General features: G+C 44.0%; 1 protein-coding gene across 2 annotated transcripts in view; it reads left to right on the forward strand.

Annotated features, from left to right (window-relative positions):
- LOC122932367 (SAM domain-containing protein SAMSN-1-like) overlaps positions 1-23492 on the forward strand; it is a 54990-nt gene that overhangs the window by 10807 nt on the left and 20691 nt on the right. The window contains exons 2-4 of one of the 2 annotated variants that reach the window (XM_044286736.1): positions 8945-9016; positions 12966-13124; positions 16293-16431. In XM_044286736.1, the coding sequence (XP_044142671.1) occupies positions 8945-9016; positions 12966-13124; positions 16293-16431 (370 nt within the window). The remainder of the gene's footprint in view (positions 1-8944; positions 9017-12965; positions 13125-16292; positions 16432-23492) is intronic. The other variant, XM_044286737.1, reaches the window with a different exon arrangement.

Here is a 23492-nt window from a genome sequence, read left to right on the forward strand (position 1 = left end):
GGATCACAAAGTCTATAAGCTTCCAGATATTAACTGCTACTGTTGAACTCAGAAAACATAAAGCATGCGGGGAAAAAAAGAACTTTCTGTCAGTTTTATTATGTCTCCAAAGGTTCCCCTTGAAAGACAGGAATGACCTTGATATGCTGAGTTGGCACATGCCAGTGAATTAATGGCAGGACGTAGCTGGAGGGAGGCTTGCAGAAACAAAACAGCGCCAAGGGCTGTGTTCTGCTCTGATCATTACTAGATGAATCAAAGTGATACATCAAATACACTAATCTGGTGGTGGCCTTTTTTACTTTGTTCTAGACCTCTGATATGGAGAGCTCTGCTGTTAGAACAGAGCGGGCTGCAAAATAAGGGTGTGCTGAGATCCTAATCCCACAACAGGCAGCTTTCTGTTTTTTTTACTTCTTTTTTTTTTTTTTTCACCCAGTGTCTTGAGATGTTTGCCAAGTATGATAGCTTGCTGACACATCAAAAGCCACTTCTGTCTTTTTTAGGAATAGAGATTTGAAGGCGGTCTGACAGTGGTACAGATAATGAGCGAAGCTTAGCCCCTCTCTGCATCAGTGTGTCATCTCTAAACCTCACTGGCACTCAGACTTGATGCCCCTTCAGGTCTGGCTAGGGCTGGGGAATCTGACCTCTCTGAAAACAAAACGAATACCCTCCATAGGTTTCGACTACTTAAAAAATTATTTAAAGGGCAACTCTGTCATTGAATGAAATGCGCAATGCATGATACACAACGCAGGACTGACTACACAGTTTAATAGGTGACAACCACACGAGCCCATAGTATGCTGGGCACGCTTGGGAACATATTGTCTTTGTGGGGTAAGGGTGCTAAAGTGTACTTGTTGCTGTCTAGTTTTTCATAACTATAGATGTTAAAATAAAGACTAGGGGGGCACAATTATTAAGACCGGAGTTTTAGGCGCTGGTCTTTATACCTGGAGGCGCCTTCCTCTACATAACTTCGAAGAATCCCCCGCCACTTCTAAAAGTAAGACAGCTTCCGAGCCCACGCCATGCCCACTATTTAGACCTAGCGTGAGTCGGGACAAGTCGCAGATTGCGAAGCAAAGGATCTTTGCGTTTGATAAATGACCCCCTAGAAGTAGTGAATACAAAGACCTATATATTTCTAGGGTTCATATGCTTGCAAGGCATTATTTCACAGTCTTTGGGCAATGGTGTACCATAGAGGTAGCCCAAGGGCTTACTCTGGGGCCCTTGGAAAGGTGGAGCAGTCTTGATTGCACTCACCACTCTTGCTACAGGGTGGTTCTCAGTTCTCTCCGCACTCTCCATGCTCTGACTGACTAACCATCAGATCCTCCTGGGCATCTCTATTTATAAGCTACAGGATCTAGAACGTTCCCTCATGTGGGCATCATAGGCACACATTGCGTTCTGCATGGCAATAGCACCTTGTGTGACAAAAATCTGCACTTCAATCTTCACTTACAGTGCGGTTTCACACACACATAACTGCAACGCCTATCAATGTCCTGTTTGTGGGTATATGAGTCTTACCAGTGTTATCGCCACAGACCACCTATCATATCAATACTCTTAACTAATAACACCCTAAAAACTGCACCGTTCAAGTCCTTGATTGAGCAATTTGAGTAAACATTGGAGAAAAGGAAAGTGACCCTTCTAATCCAATGACTTGTAGCTGACATGGCTTATTCCTAACACTGACCTTCTACACTTTATTTCCTTACGCTATGTCTTGAACCCTTGATTACAATAGTTTCTCTGATGATGCTGGTGTAGCCTTCAGCAGAACCATGTTTGGGACTACCCATGGTATTGAGGGCATGGTGACACTAGGGTGCAATAGGGCCAGCCAACACTGTAGGGAGTGCATTCTCAGGGTGGATATTCTGCTAAGAACTTTTACAGGGACTGGTCACACACAATTACCAGGGACCAAATCATATGATTCACTGATGACTTCTATCCATCGATTGCATCGTCTACTGATGGATTTGTTCCATGAACATTAACAGATCTGGTGATGAGATCATCTGACATAACAGTGTGTCGTATTGCCTTATGTAGTCTAGTCCATTAGGTTTCTCTGTGAATTGGGTTTTATTTTTTTGTTTTAAAGGGGTGTTTACTATTGATGACCTATCCTTGGGATACATTATCAATATCAGATCAGCAGGGTCGGACACCCGGCACCCCCACCGATCACCTGTTTGAGGAGACAATGACACGTCAGTGAGCACCACAGCCTCCTCGCAGCTTACCAGACACAGGGCCATACATTGTATAGTGGCTGTGCTTGGAATTACCGCCTGGGCCCACTCATTTGATAGTGCTACTTTGGAACCGAACCCAGGTTCGGGAACTGTTTTTTTACAGTATAAATCAATTTCTGAAGTTATTATGCACAACTTTAAGCCTAACACTTTTGTCAAGAGATGTTTTTGTGTGCCACCCCTCTACTGAAGTGAGATTGCACCTTTACAGGTGTGCCTAATTAATATAACGGACTATGCCCACTTTCCACCCACTTTTCAACAGCGGTGAGAGCTGCATAACAATGCCCAAAAAGTTGCTGAATAAAAAAAAAAAATGAAACCTTTTGCTGCCATCTTTATGGCACAAACGGAGTAAAACTTCCCCTCTATATATTTGACAGAACTGAATTAAAGAAAAGGTAAAATAATAAAATGCCCTAGGACCTCCAACATATGGGGAACTCCGCTGCCCCCTCAGGCTATTTGGGCAATGGTGATATTATTTGGGCACTGTGGTAGTGGTTGCTCGAGTTATTTGGGCATTGTGTTTTGAAATAATTTGCTATTGTTGTGTCCTAAATGTTTATTTTTGAAGGACTATTGTGGTCATTGTGCACTGTCAGTTTTTTATTACCTGCAGCCAATTTTATGTTTAAGTTGTTGTTTTTTTCAATTCAAAAAGGGTTTACATAGTCCGCATACTGCTCTCCCCAGACTCCATAGACTTTATAGTTGATGTCACATAGCTCTGAAAAGCAAAAAGATCTCAAAAGGAAGTGCACAGATGAGTGAGTCACCCCGGCCTCCTTCATATATAATGTCAATTTGATTGGGCAACCCCCTCCACAGTTTTTTATGTTTCTTTTTCTGGGAAATATCTAAAATTGAATTGCCATCACCGTTGGGTAAAGAATGGGTAAAGAAAAGTTGACATTAAATAATTTCTGTTCTCCTAACCTACACACTGGCACCATTTTCCTACACGTTAACTTTAAGGCTGGGTTCACACGCGCGTTGCGGGAAAAGATGCAGGTGCATTGCGGGAAAATGCGCAATTTTTCTGCGCAAGTGCAAAGCGTTTGAATGCGTTTTGCACGCATGTGAGAAAAATCTGCATGTTTGGTACCCAGACCAGAACCTGGACTTCACAGAAGTTCAGGTTTGGGTTCGGTGTTGTGTAGATTTTGTTATTTTCCCTTATAACATGGTTTTAAGGGAAAATAATAGCATTCTTAATACAGGATGCTATGTAAATTAGGGCTGGAGGGGTTAAAAAAAAAATAATAATAATTCAACTCACCTCATCCACTTGTTCTGTATTAAGAATTCTATTATTTTCCCTTAAAACCATGTTATAAGGAAAAATAATAATGATCGGGTCCATATCAACCCTAGCAACCATGTGTGAAAATCGCTCTGCATCCGTACTTGCTTGCGGATGCTTGCGATTTTCACGCAGCCCCATTTCCTTCTATGGGGCCTGCGTTGATTGAAAAATATACAATATATAGCATGCTGCGATTTTCACACAACGCACAAGTGATGCGTGAAAATCACCGCTCATGTGCACAGCCCCATTGAAGTTAATGGGTCCGGATTCAATGCGGGTGCAATGCATTGCACCCGCACGGAATTCTCGCCCGTGTGAAAGGGGCCTAAGGCTGGTTTCACACGGGCGTTGCGGGAAAAATTGCGGGTGCGTTGCGGGAACATGCGCGATTTTTCCACACGAGTGCAAAACATTGTAATGCGTTTTGCACGCGCATGAGAAAAATCGCGCATGTTTGGTACCCAAACCCGAACTTCTTCACAGAAGTTCGGGCTTGGGATCGGTGTTCTGTAGATTGTATTATTTTCCCTTATAACATGGTTATAAGGGAAAATAATAGCATTTTGAATACAGAATGCATAGTACAATAGGGCTAGAGGGGTTAAAAAAATAATAATAATAATTTAACTCACCTTAATCCACTTGCTCGCGTAGCCGGCATCTCTACTGTCTCTTTCTTTGCTGATTGCAGTCAAAGGACCTGTGGTGACGTCACTCCGGTCATCACATGGTCCGTCACATGATCTTTTACCATGGTGATGGATCATGTGACGACCGGAGTGACGTCACCACAGGTCCTTTGACTGCACAGGAGAGATGCCGGCTACGCGAGCAAGTGGATTAAGGTGAATAAAATTATTATTTTTTTTTTAACCCCTCCAGCGCTTTTTTACTATGCATTCTGTATTCAGAATGCTATTATTTTCCCTTATAACCATGTTATAAGGGAAAATAATAATGATCGGGTCTCCATCCCGATCGTCTCCTAGCAACCGTGCGTGAAAATCGCACCGCATCCGCACTTGCTTGCGGATGCTTGCGATTTTCACGCAGCCCATTCACTTTTATGGGGCCTGCGTTACGTGGATTATCGCACCGCAACGAACAATATAAAACATGCTGCGATTTTCATGCAACGCATAAGTGATGCGTGAAAATCACCGCTCGTGTGCACAGCCCCATAGAAATGAATGGGTCCAGATTCAGTGCGGGTGCAATGCGTTCACGTCACGCATTGCACCCGCGTGGAATACTCGCCCATGTGAAAGGGGCCTAAGGCCTCATGCACACGACCATTTTTTTTAAGGTCCGCAAAAACGGGGTCCGTAGGTCCGTGATCCGTGTCCATTTTTTCTTCCGTGGGCCTTGATTTTTGGAGGATCCACGGACATGAATAAAAAATCGTTTTGGTGTCCGCCTGGCCGTGCGGACCCAAACGGATCCGTCCTGACTTACAATGCAAGTCAATGGGGACGGATTCGTTTGACGTTGACACAATATGGTGCAATTGCAAACGGATCCGTCCCCCATTGACTTTCAAGGTAAAGTCAGGAGTCCCTATTATACCATCGGATCGGGGTTTTCTCCAATCCGATGATATATTTTAACTTGAAGCGTCCCCATCACCATGGGACGCCTCTATGTTAGAATATACTGTCGGATATGAGTTAGATCGTGAAACTCAGATCCGACAGTATATTCTAACACAGAGGCATTCCCATGGTGATGGGGACGCTTCAAGTTAGAATATACTAAGAACTGTGTACATGACTGCCCCCTGCTGCCTGGCAGCACCCGATCTCTTACAGGGAGCTGTGATCAGCACAATTAACCCCTCAGGTGCCGCACCTGAGGGGGGTTAATTGTGCGTATCATAGTCCCCTGTAAGAGATCAGGGCTGCCAGGCAGCAGGGGTCAGACTCCCCTCCCTCCCCAGTTTTAATTTCATTGGTGGCCAGTGTGCAGCCCCCCCCTGGCCCCCCTCCCTCCCTCTATTGTTTTAGTTTCATATTAGTTTCATTAGCCTCCCCTCTCCCCCCTACCCCGATCATTGGTGGCAGCGCAGAGTTCTGATCGGAGTCCCAGTTTAATCACTGGGGCTCCGATCGGTAACCATGGCAACCAGGACGCTCCTGCAGTCCTGGTTGCCATGGTTACTTAGCAATATTAGAAGCATCATACTTACCTGCTGCGCTGTCTGTGACCGGCCGGGAGCATTGCTTAATGATCTGTCACTTACTAGTAGGAGGAACTCCCGGCCAGTCACAGACAGCGCAGCAGGTAAGTGTGATGCTTCTAATATTGCTAAGTAACCATGGCAACCAGGACTGCAGGAGCGTCCTGGTTGCCATGGTTACCGATCGGAGTCCCAGCGATTAAACTGGGACTCCGATCGGAACTCTCCGCTGCCACCAATGATCGGGGGTGGGGGGGGGCCGGGTGGATGCCGCACACTGGCCACCAATGAAACTAATACAATAGAGGGAGGGAGGGGGCAGCACACTGGCCACCAATGAAATTAATACAATAGAGGGAGGGGGGCCGGGGGGGGGGCGCACACTGGCCACCAATGAAACTAAAACAGTAGAGGGAGGGAGGGGGGGTCGCACTGGCAACCAATGAAATTAAAACTGGGGCGGGAGGGGGGTCTTCCCCCTGCTGCCTGGCAGCCCCTGATCTCTTATAGGGGGCTATGATATGCACAATTAACCCCTCAGGTGTGGCACCTGAGGGGTTATTTGTACGGATCACAGCCCCCTGTAAGAGATCGGGTGCTGCCAGGCAGCAGGGGGCAGTCATGTACACAGTTCGTAGTATATTCTAACTAGAAGCGTCCCTTTCTGACTTCACGACTTAAAAAAGTAATCTGTCTTAAATGAGGATAATAGAGCATCTACTCCTCAAGGTTGAGATATGAAATAATTTAAGGAGTTGTCCAGGCTACTACTATTGATGACCTATCCTCAGGCCATCACTGAAAATCTCTAGTTTCCTCGGGTCATCTGGTTTGATGTGGGTAATATGTCCGCTGCACCTAATGACTGGCCTCAGTGATGACATGTCTATCCTGGGTCAAGTCACTGGGTCAAGTGACATAGTAATGTTGACACGGGAGACCGGAGATCTGCACCGGGGGAGCGAAGGGGTGGGGATCAGTATGGTTCCCTCCCTAGGTACGGCCATGCTGGGGGTTTGCCCAAAAGCCCGTGGGGGTGAACAACACCTTTAAATATAGAACATATGAAATAATACATGGTAAAATCATGTACAGTTGTGGACAAAAGTTTTGAGAATTACACAAATATTCGTTTTCACAAAGTTTGCTGCTAAACTGCTTTTAGATCTTTGTTTCAGTTGTTTCTGTGATGTAGTGAAATATAATTACACGCACTTCATACGTTTCAAAGGCTTTTATTGACAATTACATGACATTTATGCAAAGAGTCAGTATTTGCAGTGTTGGCCCTTCTTTTTCAGGACCTCTGCAATTCGACTGGGCATGCTCTCAATCAACTTCTGGGCCAATTCCTGACTGATAGCAACCCATTCTTTCATAATCACTTCTTGGAGTTTGTCAGAATTAGTAGGTTTTTGTTTGTCCACCCGCCTCTTGAGGATTGACAGTTCTCAATGGGATTAAGATCTGGGGAGTTTCCAGGCCATGGACCCAAAATGTCAACGTTTTGGTCCTGAGCCACTTAGTTATCACTTCTGCCTTATGGCACGGTGCTCCATCGTGCTGGAAAATGCATTGTTCTTCACCAAACTGTTGTTGGATTGTTGGAAGAAGTTGCTGTTGGAGGGTGTTTTGGTACCATTCTTTATTCATGGCTGTGTTTTTGGGCAAAATTGTGAGTGAGCCCACTTCCTTGGATGAGAAGCAACCCCACACATGAATGGTCTCAGGATCCTTTACTGTTGGCATGACACAGGACTGATGGTAGCGCTCACCTTTTCTTCTCCGGACAAGCCTTTTTCCTGAGGCCCCAAACAATCGGAAAGAGGCTTCATCGGAGAATATGACTTTGCCCCAGTTTCTCAGCAGTCTATTCACCATATTTTCTGCAGAAGATTAATCTGTCCCTGATGGGGGTTTTTTTGGAGAGAAGTGGCTTCTTTGCTGCCCTTCTTGACACCAGGCCATCTTCCAAAAGTCTTCGCCGCACTGTGCGTGCAGATGCACTCACACCTGCCTGCTGCCATTCCTGAGCAAGCTCTGCACTGGTGGCACTCCGATCCCGCAGCTGAATCCTCTTTAGGAGACGATCCTGGCGCTTGCTGGACTTTCTTGGACGCCCTGAAGCCTTCTTAACAAGAATTGAACCTCTTTCCTTGAAGTTCTTGATGATCCTATAAATTGTAGATTGAGGTGCAATCTTAGTAGCCACAATATCCTTGCCTGTGAAGCCATTTTTATGCAACGCAATGATGGCTGCACGCGTTTCTTTGCAGGTCACTATGGTTAACAATGGAACAATGATTTCAAGCATCACCCTCCTTTTAACAGGTCAAGTCTGCCATTTTAACCCAATCAGCCTGACATAATGATCTCCAGCCTTGTGCTCGTCAACATTCTCACCTGAGTTAACAAGACGATTACTGAAATGATCTCAGCAGGTCCTTTAATGACAGCAATGAAATGCAGTGGAAAGGTTTTTTGGGGATTAAGTTAATTTTCATGGCAAAGAAGGACTATGCAATTCATCTGATCAATCTTCATAACATTCTGGAGTATATGCAAATTGCTATTATAAAAACTTAAGCAGCAACTTTTCCAATTTCCAATATTTATGTAATTCTCAAAACTTTTGGCCACGACTGTAAAGGCTGGCCCTGTAAACCGTCTATTGGATAGTAGGTAGTTTTTTAGACTAGGCCACAGACAGTAATATCCACCCTGATGGCAGGAGTGTGTGTACGGGCCATAATGTTCCGCTGTATATCTCCGATTTCATAAGCAATCATGTTACGTTCCAGTAAAGGCTATAATAGTAATGTCATTATCTACAAAACCACCAAAAATGTTACATTGATGTCCCTATTGAATTCAGAAGGAATCCATGTGCCGCCATACAGGATCAGTGTCGGGGAATCAGCACCCTCCAGCACTACGGCTCTCATGCTCCATTCAGCAGGGTGCCTGCTGGGAGTTGCAGCTTTACAACAGCCGGAGTGTTGGAAGTTGCTGACCCCGGCTGTATGTAAACCGCTCTGCCTTGTGCATGATCCTGACATGGTGGGTCATTGATTAGAGAATCTAGTTCAGGGTGATGAAGGCCGTGGACATCTTGATCTTCTCCCTGTGCATTACTAGCGTTTGTATAATTCCCGTCTTCTCTGCTTGCAGCGCACCAGCAGCTTTGGGACCTTTGAACGGTTTAAGAAACCCTCCATTTCCAAACCAGAAGATTTGAACGAGGTCTGTATACCGCCCCTCACTGCATCTGTCTGTGCGACATTATCTCCTCTCTTTAATGGCCCTGTCTAGTTAGCAGGGTTTATGCAGGGTATGAAAGCGAAGGAGGATGAAAGTGCGGCTGTGATGTTGGGGAGATCAGTGGGGAGCTTCTGTGCTCGGCTTCTGTTTCACTCCTCTGACCTTGAGGCTCCTCCTGAGAATTTTTGTCTGCCGAACACAGTAATGACTGCAAAAACATGTACAGATGCAGCAGAGTCACATACAAAACTCTAAGCTAAATGCTTTTTAATGAGGTAAACAGGTAGAAAAGTAGATGGTGAACACATTAAGGTGACGCCCCACCTTTGATCATCATTGCCAGCAAACAGGAAAGGGTCTGAAGACTTTTGCAGCCATTGTTTTACTGTGACAATAAGTAGTTTTGATTAACCAGTTAAAGACTGGGCCATTTACCCCCCTTCCTGACTAGGTGTATTTTATGTATTTTTTTTTTAATACATGTGTCTTTGGGAGCCATGACTTTTTTCCCCAGCTATGTAAATCATTTTTTGCGCCTCTTTTTACTGTGACACATTATTTTAGCATTTTTTTGTTTAATTTTTGTTTATAACCAGGAAGATGTAAAAAGGGATCTAATGGTCTGTTTTTCCCTTTTTTTTTTTTTGTTAATAGCACAACATGCATATTTTTTGTTATGTCCTCTTTCCATAACGGTCATTTTGGACCGTTTAGGGGATGTATGGGTTATAGTGACTAGGGTCAGGGCTCGAAGCTGCGGCGCAGCGCGTGGTGGCCTTTTTATTATTATTCTTTTTTCATTTTTTAGTTTGTCTTTAAACACTTTTTTATTAAAGGTTTTTCAACATTTTGTAACGTTGATAAAATTGTAAAAGCCAACGTTGTAGAGAATAAAGAGGGTGAATGCAAAAAGAAAAAAAAAAATGAGAGAAGCCTGGAACGCCAAGCGCATATAGAAGAGGATTTTACACAGAAGCATCAGCAATATATAGTGGTAGTATTCGCTACACCGTCTTGTAAATGGGGCCTTCCAACAGGGAAAGTGTTAGGAAAACTTAAATAACAGACGGAACAAACAAGGGAGACAGACAAATGATAAACCACGGAGGAATGGGGGCTGGGAGGGTCTCTCACAGGCCGGCAGACACAGCAAATAAGATTGATATAGGCATGGATACACTAATATGTGGCCGTCAACTAAAGAAATTGCAGGAGTAAACATAGGGAATAATACAAAGTACAGCAAGCAGTAAAGCTCAGACTGGTATCCACATGAGTCATGACAGGCGGGCTCTTCTATAGAGAGCTGGGATCTGTGGGAGTGATTCATGAGGGAATAATCCAACCAAGGAATTCAAATCTCCAAGAACCAGTCATGACAATCTGTAGTAATGGAAGCTAGTTTCTCTTTAATCATACAGAAGTCCTGTCTGCGCTTAACCTCCAAAAAATGTTGAAGTTTTTCAGTGGTGTGCTTAGGGTGTGGCACCCGGGGCGGGTCATTTCTTTAGCACCACCCCCATTACTTTAAAAAAAATTGTACCCCCTCACAGTAGTATTGCCCTGATTGTACAACCTTCACAGTAGTTTTGTACAGATGTGTGCCCCCTCACAGTAATGCCCACATTGTGCCCTCTCACAGTAGTTATGCCCACATTGTGCCCCCTCACAGTAGTTATGCCCTCTCTGTGCCCCTTTCACAGTAATAATCCCCATTGTGCCCCCTTTATAGTAATAATCCCCATTCTGCCCCCTTCACAGTAATAATACCCATTGTGCCCCCTTCATAGTAATAATCCCTATTCTGCCCCCTTCACAGTAATAATCCCCATTGTGTCCCCTTCAAAGTAATAATCCCCATTGTGCCCCCTTTATAGTAATAATGCCCACTGTGCCACATTCATAGTAATAATCCTCATTCTGCCCCTTCACAGTAATAATCCCCATTGTGCCCCCTTCATAGTAATTATCCTGATTGTGTCCCCTTCATAGTAATAATCCCCATTTTGCCCCCTTTATAGTAATAATGCCCACTGTGCCGCATTCATAGTAATAATTCCCATTGTGACCCCTTCACAGTAATAATGCCCATTGTGCGCACTTAATAGTAGTAATGCCCACTGTGCTAGTAATGCCCTCTGTGCCCCCTCCATAGAAGGAATACCCATTGTGCCCCCTTCACAGTAATAATGCCCACTGTGGCCCCTTCATAGTAATAATGCCCTCTGTACCCCCTTCATCGTAGTAATGCCCTCTGGCTCTGTGCCCCCTCCATAGTAGAAATGCTCATTGTGCCCCCTTCACATTAGTAGTGCCCTCTGTGCCCCCTTCATAGTAGTAATGCCCTCTGTGCCCCCTCCATAGTAATACAGTCCTCTGTGCCCCCTCCATAGTAATAAAACCCTCTGTGCCCCCTCTGTATAAAAAAAAAACACAGTAACTACTCACCTTGTCCCGCTCCTGAAGCTCACAGTCCTCTCTTCCCTGCAGGCACAGATCGCTCTGCAGCGCTATGTGGGGGCGGAGCTTATGCAGATTTCCGGGCTACAGACTCCGTCCACGCAGCGCGATCTGTGCCTGCTTTACCATTCTGTGCGCCGCTGGCCTGAAGGAGGGGAGGAGCGCGGGGAGCAGAGCGGTAATTGACAGGACCGCAACTCCCAGCAATGAGCGCATCCATCTGTATTGGAAGCGCTCATTGCTTCTGGCACCCCCCTGAGAGCCAGCACCCGAGGCGGACTGCCCCCCTTCCCCCCCTATTAGTACGCCACTGGGTTTTTTCCAAGGAAGGAATAAAAAGCTTATCAATCGCTGTAAGTAGAGGCAATTCTTGGGATCTGTTTTTTTAAGTAATGCTTCCAAAGAGTCTTTCTTAATATTGTAATCTTCACAGAGTAAATGAGGCTGTGAACTCACATCCAAAGCCTTTTCACTTGTGGGCACGCCCACCAGAGGTGTAGTATGTCACCTAGAGAGGGACAACCCCTAAACAGGTAGGGGGGTAGCCGGGTACTGCATGGGCTGTAAGGTAGGTGACCAAGTAGAGTACTAGTGAAATAGATTTTGTTTTTACCTTTTTATTTTACACTTTATGTACCCCATAAGGTTGTTTAAGAACCTTGAGGGGCATTTTTATAGTTATTGTTGATTTCTCCTGTAACTAGGGCTGAGAAATACGCTGTCTGCATTTTTTGAATATAAATAAATGGCTCCGCGTGCAATGGATGGGGAATGGGGGCAGACTCGAGATACAGTCAAGTGCATGAGGCCTGAGACAGAATTTGAATGTCCAAATTGTGGTGCAATTTTGGAACAAAATGGTGCATCTTAGGCAAACCCCTTTCTTATGAAGCTCCACAACTTTTTGAGCAAATCAGAAAAATGTGTAGAGCGAAATTGTGCCAAAATTGCCCCAATTTTCACCACATTTTAGACACAATTGTCCCAAATTTCACCACATTTTAGACACAAAATTGCCCTAATTTTTACCACATTTTAGACACAAAATGGCCCCAATTTTCACCATATTTTAGACAAAAATTGACCCAATTTTCACCATATTTTAGACACAAAATTGCTCCAATTTTCACCATATTTTAGACACACTCTAGGTGCAGACACATTGGTAAATATGTTTACATATTATTAACAGATATCACAGATCTGCCAATAGCATCATGTTGACAGTTTCCAGGTATAAATATAGAAATTGACTTTTCCTGCCAACTGAAACATAAAAACCAAGGCAACGTAGATATACTGTATTACAAAGGTGATGACATTATACATCTGCTCACTACATAGTCAACGTGATATCAAGGTGAAGCATCACTTTAATTGTGCATACATATCAGAGAGATTTTACATTGGTTTAGATAAACAGGCAAGATGTATACTGGTTACAAACCATGTGTATTCTTCATATAAACAGGCGGGGGATATGGGAAGTGCGTTTGAAACTGGTGAAGGAGGAGTCTCAGAGGGCGATAAGTCATCAAACAATGCTGGTGGCATAACGAAGAAAATGAAAGCCATATCACTGACCATGCGGAAAAAGATGGGGAAGAAGTATATCAAAACACTCTCTGAGGTATGAAAAATATTACTACAGTATTATGACCTTTTATCAAACTCTCACTGAAAGATCTAATCTGTGATGTTGCAAACACCATGTGCTTCATAGACCCATATATATATACAAATTTAGGGTCATCTGTGAACAAGGCTCCATTTCTTCATTTCAGTGTATATCTTCCCATTTCAGTTCAGTTATGATCCATGACAGCAGAAAAAGTAACAACCACAGCCCAGAGCTAAATATACTCTGAATAGTATCACTACAATAATGAATGACTTGACATTTGAGCTCTTTCTTGCAGTACAGAGTCATTATTCCAAATTTTGGGCCAATCCAAATATAATTTGTAGGCTATTTCTATATTGTTGGCCGTACTGCTCTATTTAGAGATGGTTTACCCCTGTATATATAGGGGTTTACCATATTCTGACAAGTTACATGGTATATAAAATACAGTACAGTATGTCCATTGGATACGTCTTTAATGTCTACCTGGACAGGTTTCCACTAATTGGACTCTCAGCCAGGGGTAGATTAAGTGTACCATGGGCCCTGGGCTGTTCACACAACTTGGACCCCCAGCCCATTGTCCACCATATCTATAGACAGCAGAACCAATGTTTTGTGCTGCATTAACACGTGCAAGACGTCAGCACAGCCTTCCTCGTTTCCTTCCCCCTCCTTCTCTCCCTCCTGTTAGGAACACCGTCTTCTTATGAAGAAAATTTACTATGTAGTCTTTTAAGAAGGTGGGCATTTTGGGCTGACATGGACCCCTGGGAGCCTTTGCCCCCAGGAGGCTGTCCAAAACGCCCATATTATAATCTGTTATTGCTTTCAAGGCATGAGAGATGGGCATCCTGCACAACTCATTACTTGATGCAAAAGAGGAGTTCTTTAATAAAGGCTATAGAGCAGGGATGGCCAACCTGCGGCCCTCCAGCTGTTGCAAAACGACAACTCCCAGCATGCCCGGACAGCCTACAGCTATCAACCTACAGCAGGGCATGGTGAGAATTGTAGTTTTACAACAGCTGGAGAGCCGCAGGTTGGCCATCCCTGCTATAGAGAGTGATGGAAAATGAAGAATGCTTTTATACATCAGTTTACATCATTTAGACTTTATGGAGACTACTGTGTGGCTGGATCACTTATGTTACTCATTGGAATACCCCTTAAAGTGCTTCTATTAAAAATGAAAGGCTTTTTGGTTCCTCCTACCCCCCTTCTATGTGAAGCTTCAGAACCACATTTTTTATAATTGTTCCAATGCATATAATATGAAAAATGAAGCAACTTTGCAAATAATATTCATAAAAAAATGTTCTGCATCTAACGCTCCTATACATACCTATGTGTCTCCATGGTAACAGACTACAAACAAACCCTGTGTAGTCTGATCCTGCAGTCATAGTTCCATTAATCTGTCCCCAACTAAGTAACATTCAGCAGGTTAGACTGCAGTAAGGAGCATATGGGAGTATGACTGTAGGATTAGATTGCACAAAGTTTGTAGTTCGATGCTACAGTCTAGATATGCATGGAGCTTCATAGATGTTGAAGACATTTATTATTTTAGATGCATTAAAAACCATGAAATATTGGTTACAAAGGAAGACGTAGAAGAAAACCCCATATATGTCCTACTCCACATGATTTCCATATTTTACACTGATGAGAACTAATCTGAAAGAACTGTATGAGAGTTGGAATAAATAGCTCTGTACATACAGTAAGTGCTGTATCAGTGCTCTACACCAGCGTTTCTGGATGTAGTGTTGACACAGGGGCATAAATAAATAACCGTTAAAGGGGTTATCTTATTTCAGTAAATGGCATTTGTCATGTAGACAAAGTTAATACAAGGCACTTACTAATGTATTGTGATTGTCCATATTGCCTCCTTGGCTGGCTTGATTCATTTTACACATTATACAGTGCTCGCTTCCAGTGGTTACGACCACCCTGCAATCCAGCAGCAGTGGTCGTGCTTGCACACTATAGGGCAGGGGTAGGCAGCCTCCGGCACTCCAGCTGTTGTGTAACTACAACTCCCAGCATGCATACTTGCTCTGTTCTTCTAAGAACACTCAGAGAAATAAATGGAGCATGCTGGGAACTGTAGTTTCAGAACAGCTGGAGTGCCGATGGTTGCTGGTCCCTGCTATAGGGAAAGGTGTCAGCCTCTCTGGTGGCCAGGACTGTGGGAGTGCACATAGGCACACATGCGCAGCAGCTCCTGTCCCAGCCATTTCATGAGGTGGTTGTAACTAGGCTTGAGTGAATTGAGTTTCGGATCATAGATCCGAAATCGACACGTTCAAAAACTTCATTTGAAATGCTGTTTCCGTAGAGCATTAAAATGTATTGGCTCCTTGGGGGCAAAATAAATAACTTCGGTATTTCTGTCTGCACTTAAAAACATCTCAAAACCGAGGTACCAGCCAGTACCAAACCCGAGTTCGGATTCCTATTTTAAAATGTCTTTAAATAAGCAGATACAGAATTTCTGAACGAAACGACTTCAGATCTATGATCGGAAGATCGATTCGTTCAAGCCTAGTTGTAACCCGTGATTACAAGCAGTGTATACTGTGATGGAAAAATGAATCCGGCCAGCAAAGTAGGCAATACGGACAATCACAATACATTAGAAAGTGCCTTGTAGTAACTTTCTCTACATGATAAATGCCATTTGCTGAACTGAGACAAGTTGACAACCCCTTTAATCTTCTATCCGCAAAGGCGTTTTCCAAGAGCATACATTGATGTCCTATTCTTATGATATGTAATTTATGTGTGATCAGTATGATTTTGCAGATACCAGCCACAGCCACATGTATAGATGCACAATCTAAAATAACACTTTATGGCCGACTTCGCTTGCAAAAGTCCTCAAGTTCAGGTGATTAGTTGAGGGGTCTTAGGGGGTCACACCACCAATCACAAATTGAAGACCTCCTGGAAAACCCCTTTAAACTAAGATTATCACTCTTCTTTTTTGACTTCTTCAATGGAAGCAAGCAATGTCCATGCCTCCTTACTGTGTTCTCTACCATATGTTTTCATACCAATCCAAACCCTCAGCACCTGGTTAGGTTTGTAGATTTCATCACGCTTAGTGATCGCTCTAAAAATAATACGTGACTTTATTACCAATCACTTTATTTTCTCATTTAGAGTGAAGATGTTGAGGGCACTTTCTCTTACCGATACAGTGACCCCACAGGAGGAATGGCTACAGAAAAAGTCGCTCCTCTCAAAGCCAGCGAATCTGTGGAAAGTCTTTACAGCCTCAACAGTGGCCAGAGTTCATCCAGTAAGTGGCCATAAAATCACTGTCAATAAGGTTACAAATATTTTTTATGCCAATCCTAGTGAAACTAGACTATGGCCAAATGGATGGAATGGATGGAACATAAAGGAATAAACTAGGTTTTGATTTAAGGGATTTTCAGAGAATTTTGAACTGATGACCTACCCTTTGGATAGGTAATCAGCATCCAATCCCCATCCAACCCCCTCCAATCGGCTGTTTGAGAAGGCACCGGCACTCACAGTAGTGTTCTGGTCTTCTTGTAGCTTTGCCGAGGCCATGTAATGTTCACATGGTCTAGGTGCAGCTCAGCCCTAAAAAAAAAAATGGGGCTGAGCTGCGATACCAAGCGCAGCCGCTATCAAATTTACATTGTTGTGAGCACAGATAAGGCTATGGCGCTACTGCAAGCTCCTGTGCTTTCTCAAAAAGTTGATCGGCGGGGTCCCAGGTGTTAGACCCCCAACGTTCAGTTCAAAAATCTCCGAAACCCAGGGGCGTAACTACCATAGTGGCAGACCGTGCGACTGCTATGGGGCCCAGAGCAAGAGGGGGCCCAGTCTTAGTTGGGATTATCTCGTCTTCTACTGGAGGTGAAAACTTGGTAAGGACTCTACCCTCTAGTGCCTCATTGACACATCTGTGTTCAGTCAGTGATTTTGTCACGGTGGGAGGTGGGGGAAACTCCCCACCATCCAAAGTCTGAAATTAATGAAAGCCACTATGCCGGGCTGCGAGGATAAGGGAGAAGGACACCTCCTATCGCCATCCTCATCCTATCCCTGACTGTATGAGCCGCCCTTGATGGTAGGGGGGCTCATACTCTCGAACCTTGGCCCTACTGACCCTATCAGTCCCTGCAATATGGAAGTCAGGAATATGAGACGGCTGATTCATCCACGACACAGATAAATTGGAGTCTCCCACAGGCCTAGTAACAAGGAGGAGACAGCAAGCAACAACTGAATGTCAGGTAAGTATCCTGTGGCCAGATGACCACAGACAACAGAACGACCAGATCACTTACCGGAAGCCACAGCTTGCTATCTTGTAGTTCCCCCTCCGGGGAACCCCAGGGACCCCCTTCCGGAGGTACAACAAACAGGACATGTCTAGCAACCATGCGGGATCAACCACACCATAGACAAACCACACATGGAACAAACAACAAGACAAACATCAACCCATAAGTGCATCACCACACATAACAACAATGGGGAAGGGTAGACATCGGCAAGGACCTCGGATGCCCTAATGATAATGACAGGGCAGAGACTACCCGCTCCTTCTCTGGTGAAGGCCTAGTAAACAACAAGGGTGGGGGGGGGAATACAAAATACAACAAGCGGAATACTTAACTTCTGAGGCTGATGGATGATGGATGAACAGGACTTCAACTAGAACCACACTCCAGCTCCTCCAAAAACCAAATGAAGCTATCCAGAGCCAGGAGTGATGGGTAAAGTCAGACTTAATAGGGGGATGTAAAGGTCACATGATCCACACCTGAACAGGAGGAGTGGACATACAAGGAACACACAGACAAAGTGAAACCAAAACTAAAAGAGGCTGTCAGATCACTAATGTGCAGATAATCTTTCAGACCTTCTAAAACATGTCACCGGTGTGACAGATTTCCATCAGTGGCTTTGAGCCAAAACCAGGTGCAGCTGTAAACACAGAACAGGTGCAGATCTTTCCCTTATACCTTATGTCTGTGGAGACTCCACACCTGGTTTTGGCTCAGAATCACTGATGGAAATCACTGACCGAACACTGATGTGTGAATGAGGCAAAAAGGAACACCTTTTAGCAAATGAAGCAGGGTCATTGAAAAGAGTTTAGGCGGAAACCCTTCAGTCCTGTATGGGGGCCTTACTTCTCTATGTACGCCACTGCCGAAACCCTTTTAATTTGGAAGTGTATTTCTTGGGTCTGTACTTACAACTAGTACTGGGCACTGTATGTGAATATATCTAAGGGTATGGTCACATGGTCAGGTTTCTGCATGCAGTTTTGGAAGTCAAAATCAGGGGTGGATCAAAAAAGGAAAGAAAGTATAAAGGACATATACGACTTCTACTCTTTTTTTTTTTTATTCATTCCTGATTTTGGCTTCCAAAACTGCATGCAGAAAACCTAACCATGTGGCCTTACCCTTATTAAAATTGTCTATAACTTCTCATTAACTCATACAGTTCAAGAGGAACATGGAAGGTTGTTATGCCAGTGCTCAACTCTTTCATTTATTCTTCACTTACCACATTACCAGAAATGTCAGCTTAAGATAAAAACATGAGCGATAAAGTATGAGATAATATAGTGAGGCCCATATTGAGCTATAACCCGTTCAGACACTGCTTGAAATACCCGAGCTCTGTACATTATCCAGCAGTCATAGAGAAGAATGGAGCAGTAGTGCACATTGTTCAACCTGCCGCTTCATTTGGGGGTGGGGGGCGTGTGAGTAACAGTCCCCTCTTCTCATGATCAGTGGGGATAGGAGCATATTTCCAGTATCCATTGCCTCTACAGTCCTTCCGATGCCCCTCACCTCCAGCTACCCTGGCGTTTACAGCCATGATGGAACGCTATTGATCACTTTAAAAAAAAAGAAACATTTCAGGAGAGAAAGGGCATAGGGGGGTTTGGGTCAAGTATGGTGTTGATTATCCCAAAAAGAGGGGTTGGTAGGTATGCAGACATCATTCTAAAATAGTAATAACAGGATGCTATGGACATGCCTGATATGGTACATACAGTCTCTGAGCTTTATATAGCGGTATACAGAGTTTAGAACTGTTAGGCTTAATACATATAGTTGACTTCGACAGAGCAAGTCAACTATGAACCCACGGTACAATCTGCATGAGCAGATTTCTCATGGATTTTGCAGCAGATTTGCTTCATCTGATGCACAGCAAAAAGGGTAAATTGACATTGGAAATCCACAGTTTAAATGCAGTGGATTTTACATCTGTACCACAGGCCAATTTCCGCTCTGATTTTCTTTTTCTGCATTGTGTGGATGAAATTCCATGAAATCTCATCAGCTTTGCTGCTGCTTAAACACTTTAGACTTTCACCTGCAATTACATGGTAGGAAATTGGCAGTGTATCAGCCCCATGGGAATATACCCTTAAAGGGTTTTTCCAGGATTGGGTCTCCTTTAACCACTTCAACCCCGCTAGCTGAAACCCCCTTAATGACCAGGCCACTTTTTACACTTCTGCACTACACTACTTTCACCGATTATTGCTCGGTCATGCAACTTACCACCCAAATGAATTTTGCCTCCTTTTCTTCTCATTAATAGAGCTTTCATTGGGTGGTATTTCATTGCTGCTGACATTTTTACTTTTTTTGTTATTAATCAAAATTTAACGATATTTTTGCAAAACAAAAGACATTTTTCACTTTTAGTTGTAAAATTTAGCAAAAAAAACGACATCCATATATAAATTTTTCGCTAAATTATTTATTGTTCTACATGTCTGATAAAAAAAAATGTTTGGGTTAAAAAAAAATAGTTTGGATAAAAGTTATAGCATTTACAAACTATGGTACAAAAATGTGAATTTCCGCTTTTTGAAGCAGCTCTGACTTTCTGAGCACCTGTCATGTTTCCTGAGGTTCTACAATGCCCAGACAGTACAAACACCCCAAAAATGACCCCATTTCAGAAAGTAGACACCCTAAGGTATTCGCTGATGGGCATAGTGAGTTCATAGAACTTTTTATTTTTTGTCACAAGTTAGCAGAAAATGATGATTTTTTTTAATTTTTTTTCTTACAAAGTCTCATATTCCACTAACTTGTGACAAAAAATAAAAACTTCCATGAACTCACTATGCCCATCACAAAATACCTCGGGGTGTCTTCTTTCCAAAATGGGGTCACTTGTGGGGTAGTTATACTGCCCTGGCATTCTAGGGGCCCAGATGTGTGAGAAGAAGTTTGCAATCAAAATCTGTAAAAAATGACCGGTGAAATCCGAAAGGTGCACTTTGGAATGTGTGCCCCTTTGCCCACCTAGGCTGCAAAAAAGTGTCACACATCTGGTATCGCCGTACTCAGGAGAAGTTAGGGAATGTGTTTTGGGGTGTCATTTTACATATACCCATGCTGGGTGAGATAAATATATTGGTCAAATGCCAACTTTGTATAAAGAAATGGGAAAAGTTGTCTTTTGCCAAGATATTTCTCTCACCCAGCATGGGTATATGTAAAATGACACCCCAAAACACATTTCCCAACTTCTCCTGAGTACGGCGATACCAGATGTGTGACACTTTTTTGCAGCCTAGGTGGGCAAAGGGGCACACATTCCAGAGAGCACCTTTCGGATTTCGCAGGCCATTTCTTACACATTTTGATTGCAAACTACTTACCACACATTTGGGCCCCTAGAATTCCAGGGCAGTATAACTACGCCACAAGTGACCCCATTTTGGAAAGAAGACACCCCAAAGTATTCCGTGAGGGGCATGGCGAGTTCCTAGAATTTTTTATTTTTTGTCACAAGTTAGCGGAAAATGATGATTTTATATATTTTTTTTCTTACAAAGTCTCATATTCCACTAACTTGTGACAAAAAATAAAAACTTCCATGAACTCACTATGCCCATCACAAAATACCTTGGGGTGTCTTCTTTCCAAAATGGGGTCACTTGTGGGGTAGTTATACTGCCCTGGCATTCTAGGGGCCCAGATGTGTGAGAAGAAGTTTGCAATCAAAATCTGTAAAAAATGACCGGTGAAATCCGAAAGGTGCACTTTGGAATGTGTGCCCCTTTGCCCACCTAGGCTGCAAAAAAGTGTGACACATCTGGTATCGCCGTACTCAGGAGAAGTTGGGGAATGTGTTTTGGGGTGTCATTTTACATATACCCATGCTGGGTGAGAGAAATATCTCGGCAAAAGACAACTTTTCACATTTTTTTATACAAAGTTGGCATTTGACCAAGATATTTATCTCACCCAGCATGGGTATATGTAAAATGACACTCCAAAACACATTCCCCAACTTCTCCTGAGTACAGCGATACCACATGTGTGACACTTTTTTGCAGACTAGATGCGCAAAGCGGCCCAAATTCCTTTTAGGAGGGCATTTTTAGACATTTGGATCCCAGACTTCTTCTTACGCTTTAGGGCCCCTAAAAAGCCTGGGCAGTATAAATACCCCACATGTGACCCCACTTTGGAAAGAAGACACCCCAAGGTATTCAATGAGGGGCATGGCGAGTTCCTAGAAATTTTTTTTTTTGCATAAGTTAGCGGAAATTGATTTTGTTTTAGTTTTTTCTCACAAAGTCTCACTTTCCGCTAACTTGGGACAAAAATTTCAATCTTTCATGGACTCAATATGCCCCTCACGGAATACCTTGGGGTGTCTTCTTTCCGAAATGGGGTCACATGTGGGGTATTTATACTGCCCTGGCATTTTAGGGGCCCTAAAGCGTGAGAAGAAGTCTGGAATATAAATGTCTAAAAAATTTTACGCATTTGGATTCCGTGAGGGGTATGGTGAGTTCATGTGAGATTTTTTTTTTTTACACAAGTTAGTGGAATATGAGACTTTGTAAGAAAAAACAAACAAACAAAAAAATATATATTTCCGCTAACTTGGGCCAAAAAAAAGTCTGAATGGAGCCTTACAGGGGGTGATCAATGACAGGGGGGTGATCAATGACAGGGGGGTGACCACCCATATAGACTCCTTGATCACCCCCCTGTCATTGATAACCCCCCTGTAAGGCTCCATTCAGACGTCCGTATGATTTTTACAGATCCACGGATACATGGATCGGATCCGCAAAACACATACGGACGTCTGAATGGAGCCTTACAGGTGGGTGATCAATGACAAGGGGGTGATCACCCATATAGACTTCCTGATGACCCCCCTGTCATTGATCACCCCCCTGTAAGGCTCCATTCAGACGTCCGTATGATTTTTACGGATCCACGGATACATGGATAAGATCCGCAAAACACATACGGACGTCTGAATGGAGCCTTACAGGGGGGTGATCAATGACAGGGGGGTGATCACCTCATATACACTCCCTGATCACCCCCTGTCATTGATCACCCCCCTGTAAGGCTCCATTCAGACGTCCGTATGATTTTTACGGATCCATGGATACATGGATCGGATCCGCAAAACACATACGGACGTCTGAATGGAGCCTTACAGGAGGGTGATCAATGACAGGGGGTGATCAGGGAGTGTATATGAGGTGATCACCCCCCTGTCATTGATCACCCCCCTGTAAGGCTCCATTCAGACGTCCGTATGTGTTTTGCGGATCCGATCCATGTATCCGTGGATCCGTAAAAATCATACGGACGTCTGAATGGAGCCTTACAGGGGGGTGATCAATGACAGGGGGGTGATCAGGGAGTCTGTATGGGGTGATCAGGGGTGATCAGTGGTTCATAAAGGGTTAATAAGTGACAGGGGGGGTGTAGTGTAGTGTAGTGGTGTTTGGTGCTACTTTACTGAGGACCAGGTAGCAGGTATATTAGACGCTGTTATCAAAACAGCGTCTAATATACCTGTTAGGGGTTAAAAAAATCACATCTCCAGCCTGCCAGCGAACGATCGCCGCTGGCAGGCTGGAGATCCACTCGCTTACCTTCCGTTCCTGTGTGCGCGCGTTCACAGGAAATCTCGGCTATCGCGGGAGGACGCGTATATGCGTCCACCCAGAAGAGCAGGGCCGCCGCCAGGACGCAATCCTGCGTACGGCGGTCCTGTAGCGGTTAAAGTAAGCATGTTTGACCTAAGAAAATAATTATAGTCATCTTTTCCCTGCTGGTCTAGCCCTACTCACTGGCTCACTTCGGAGATCTTCTGGCCCTCTGATTTTTTTATTTGAATTGTGGTATGGACAGGGTCATGTGGCCCACTGCAGCCAAAGCCTGGCCTCAGCAGTGACGTGTCCCCAAGTGCAGGGGCGTTGCTAAGGTCTCAAAAGATCCGGGGCCCATGCCCCAATGCATATGGCCCAATTCTCTAAGTTGACCAACCGACCCCTAAGCCCGCTATAGCTAT

This window comes from Bufo gargarizans, chromosome 3 (genome assembly GCF_014858855.1).
Source record: "Bufo gargarizans isolate SCDJY-AF-19 chromosome 3, ASM1485885v1, whole genome shotgun sequence".
Lineage (NCBI taxonomy): Eukaryota > Metazoa > Chordata > Amphibia > Anura > Bufonidae > Bufo > Bufo gargarizans.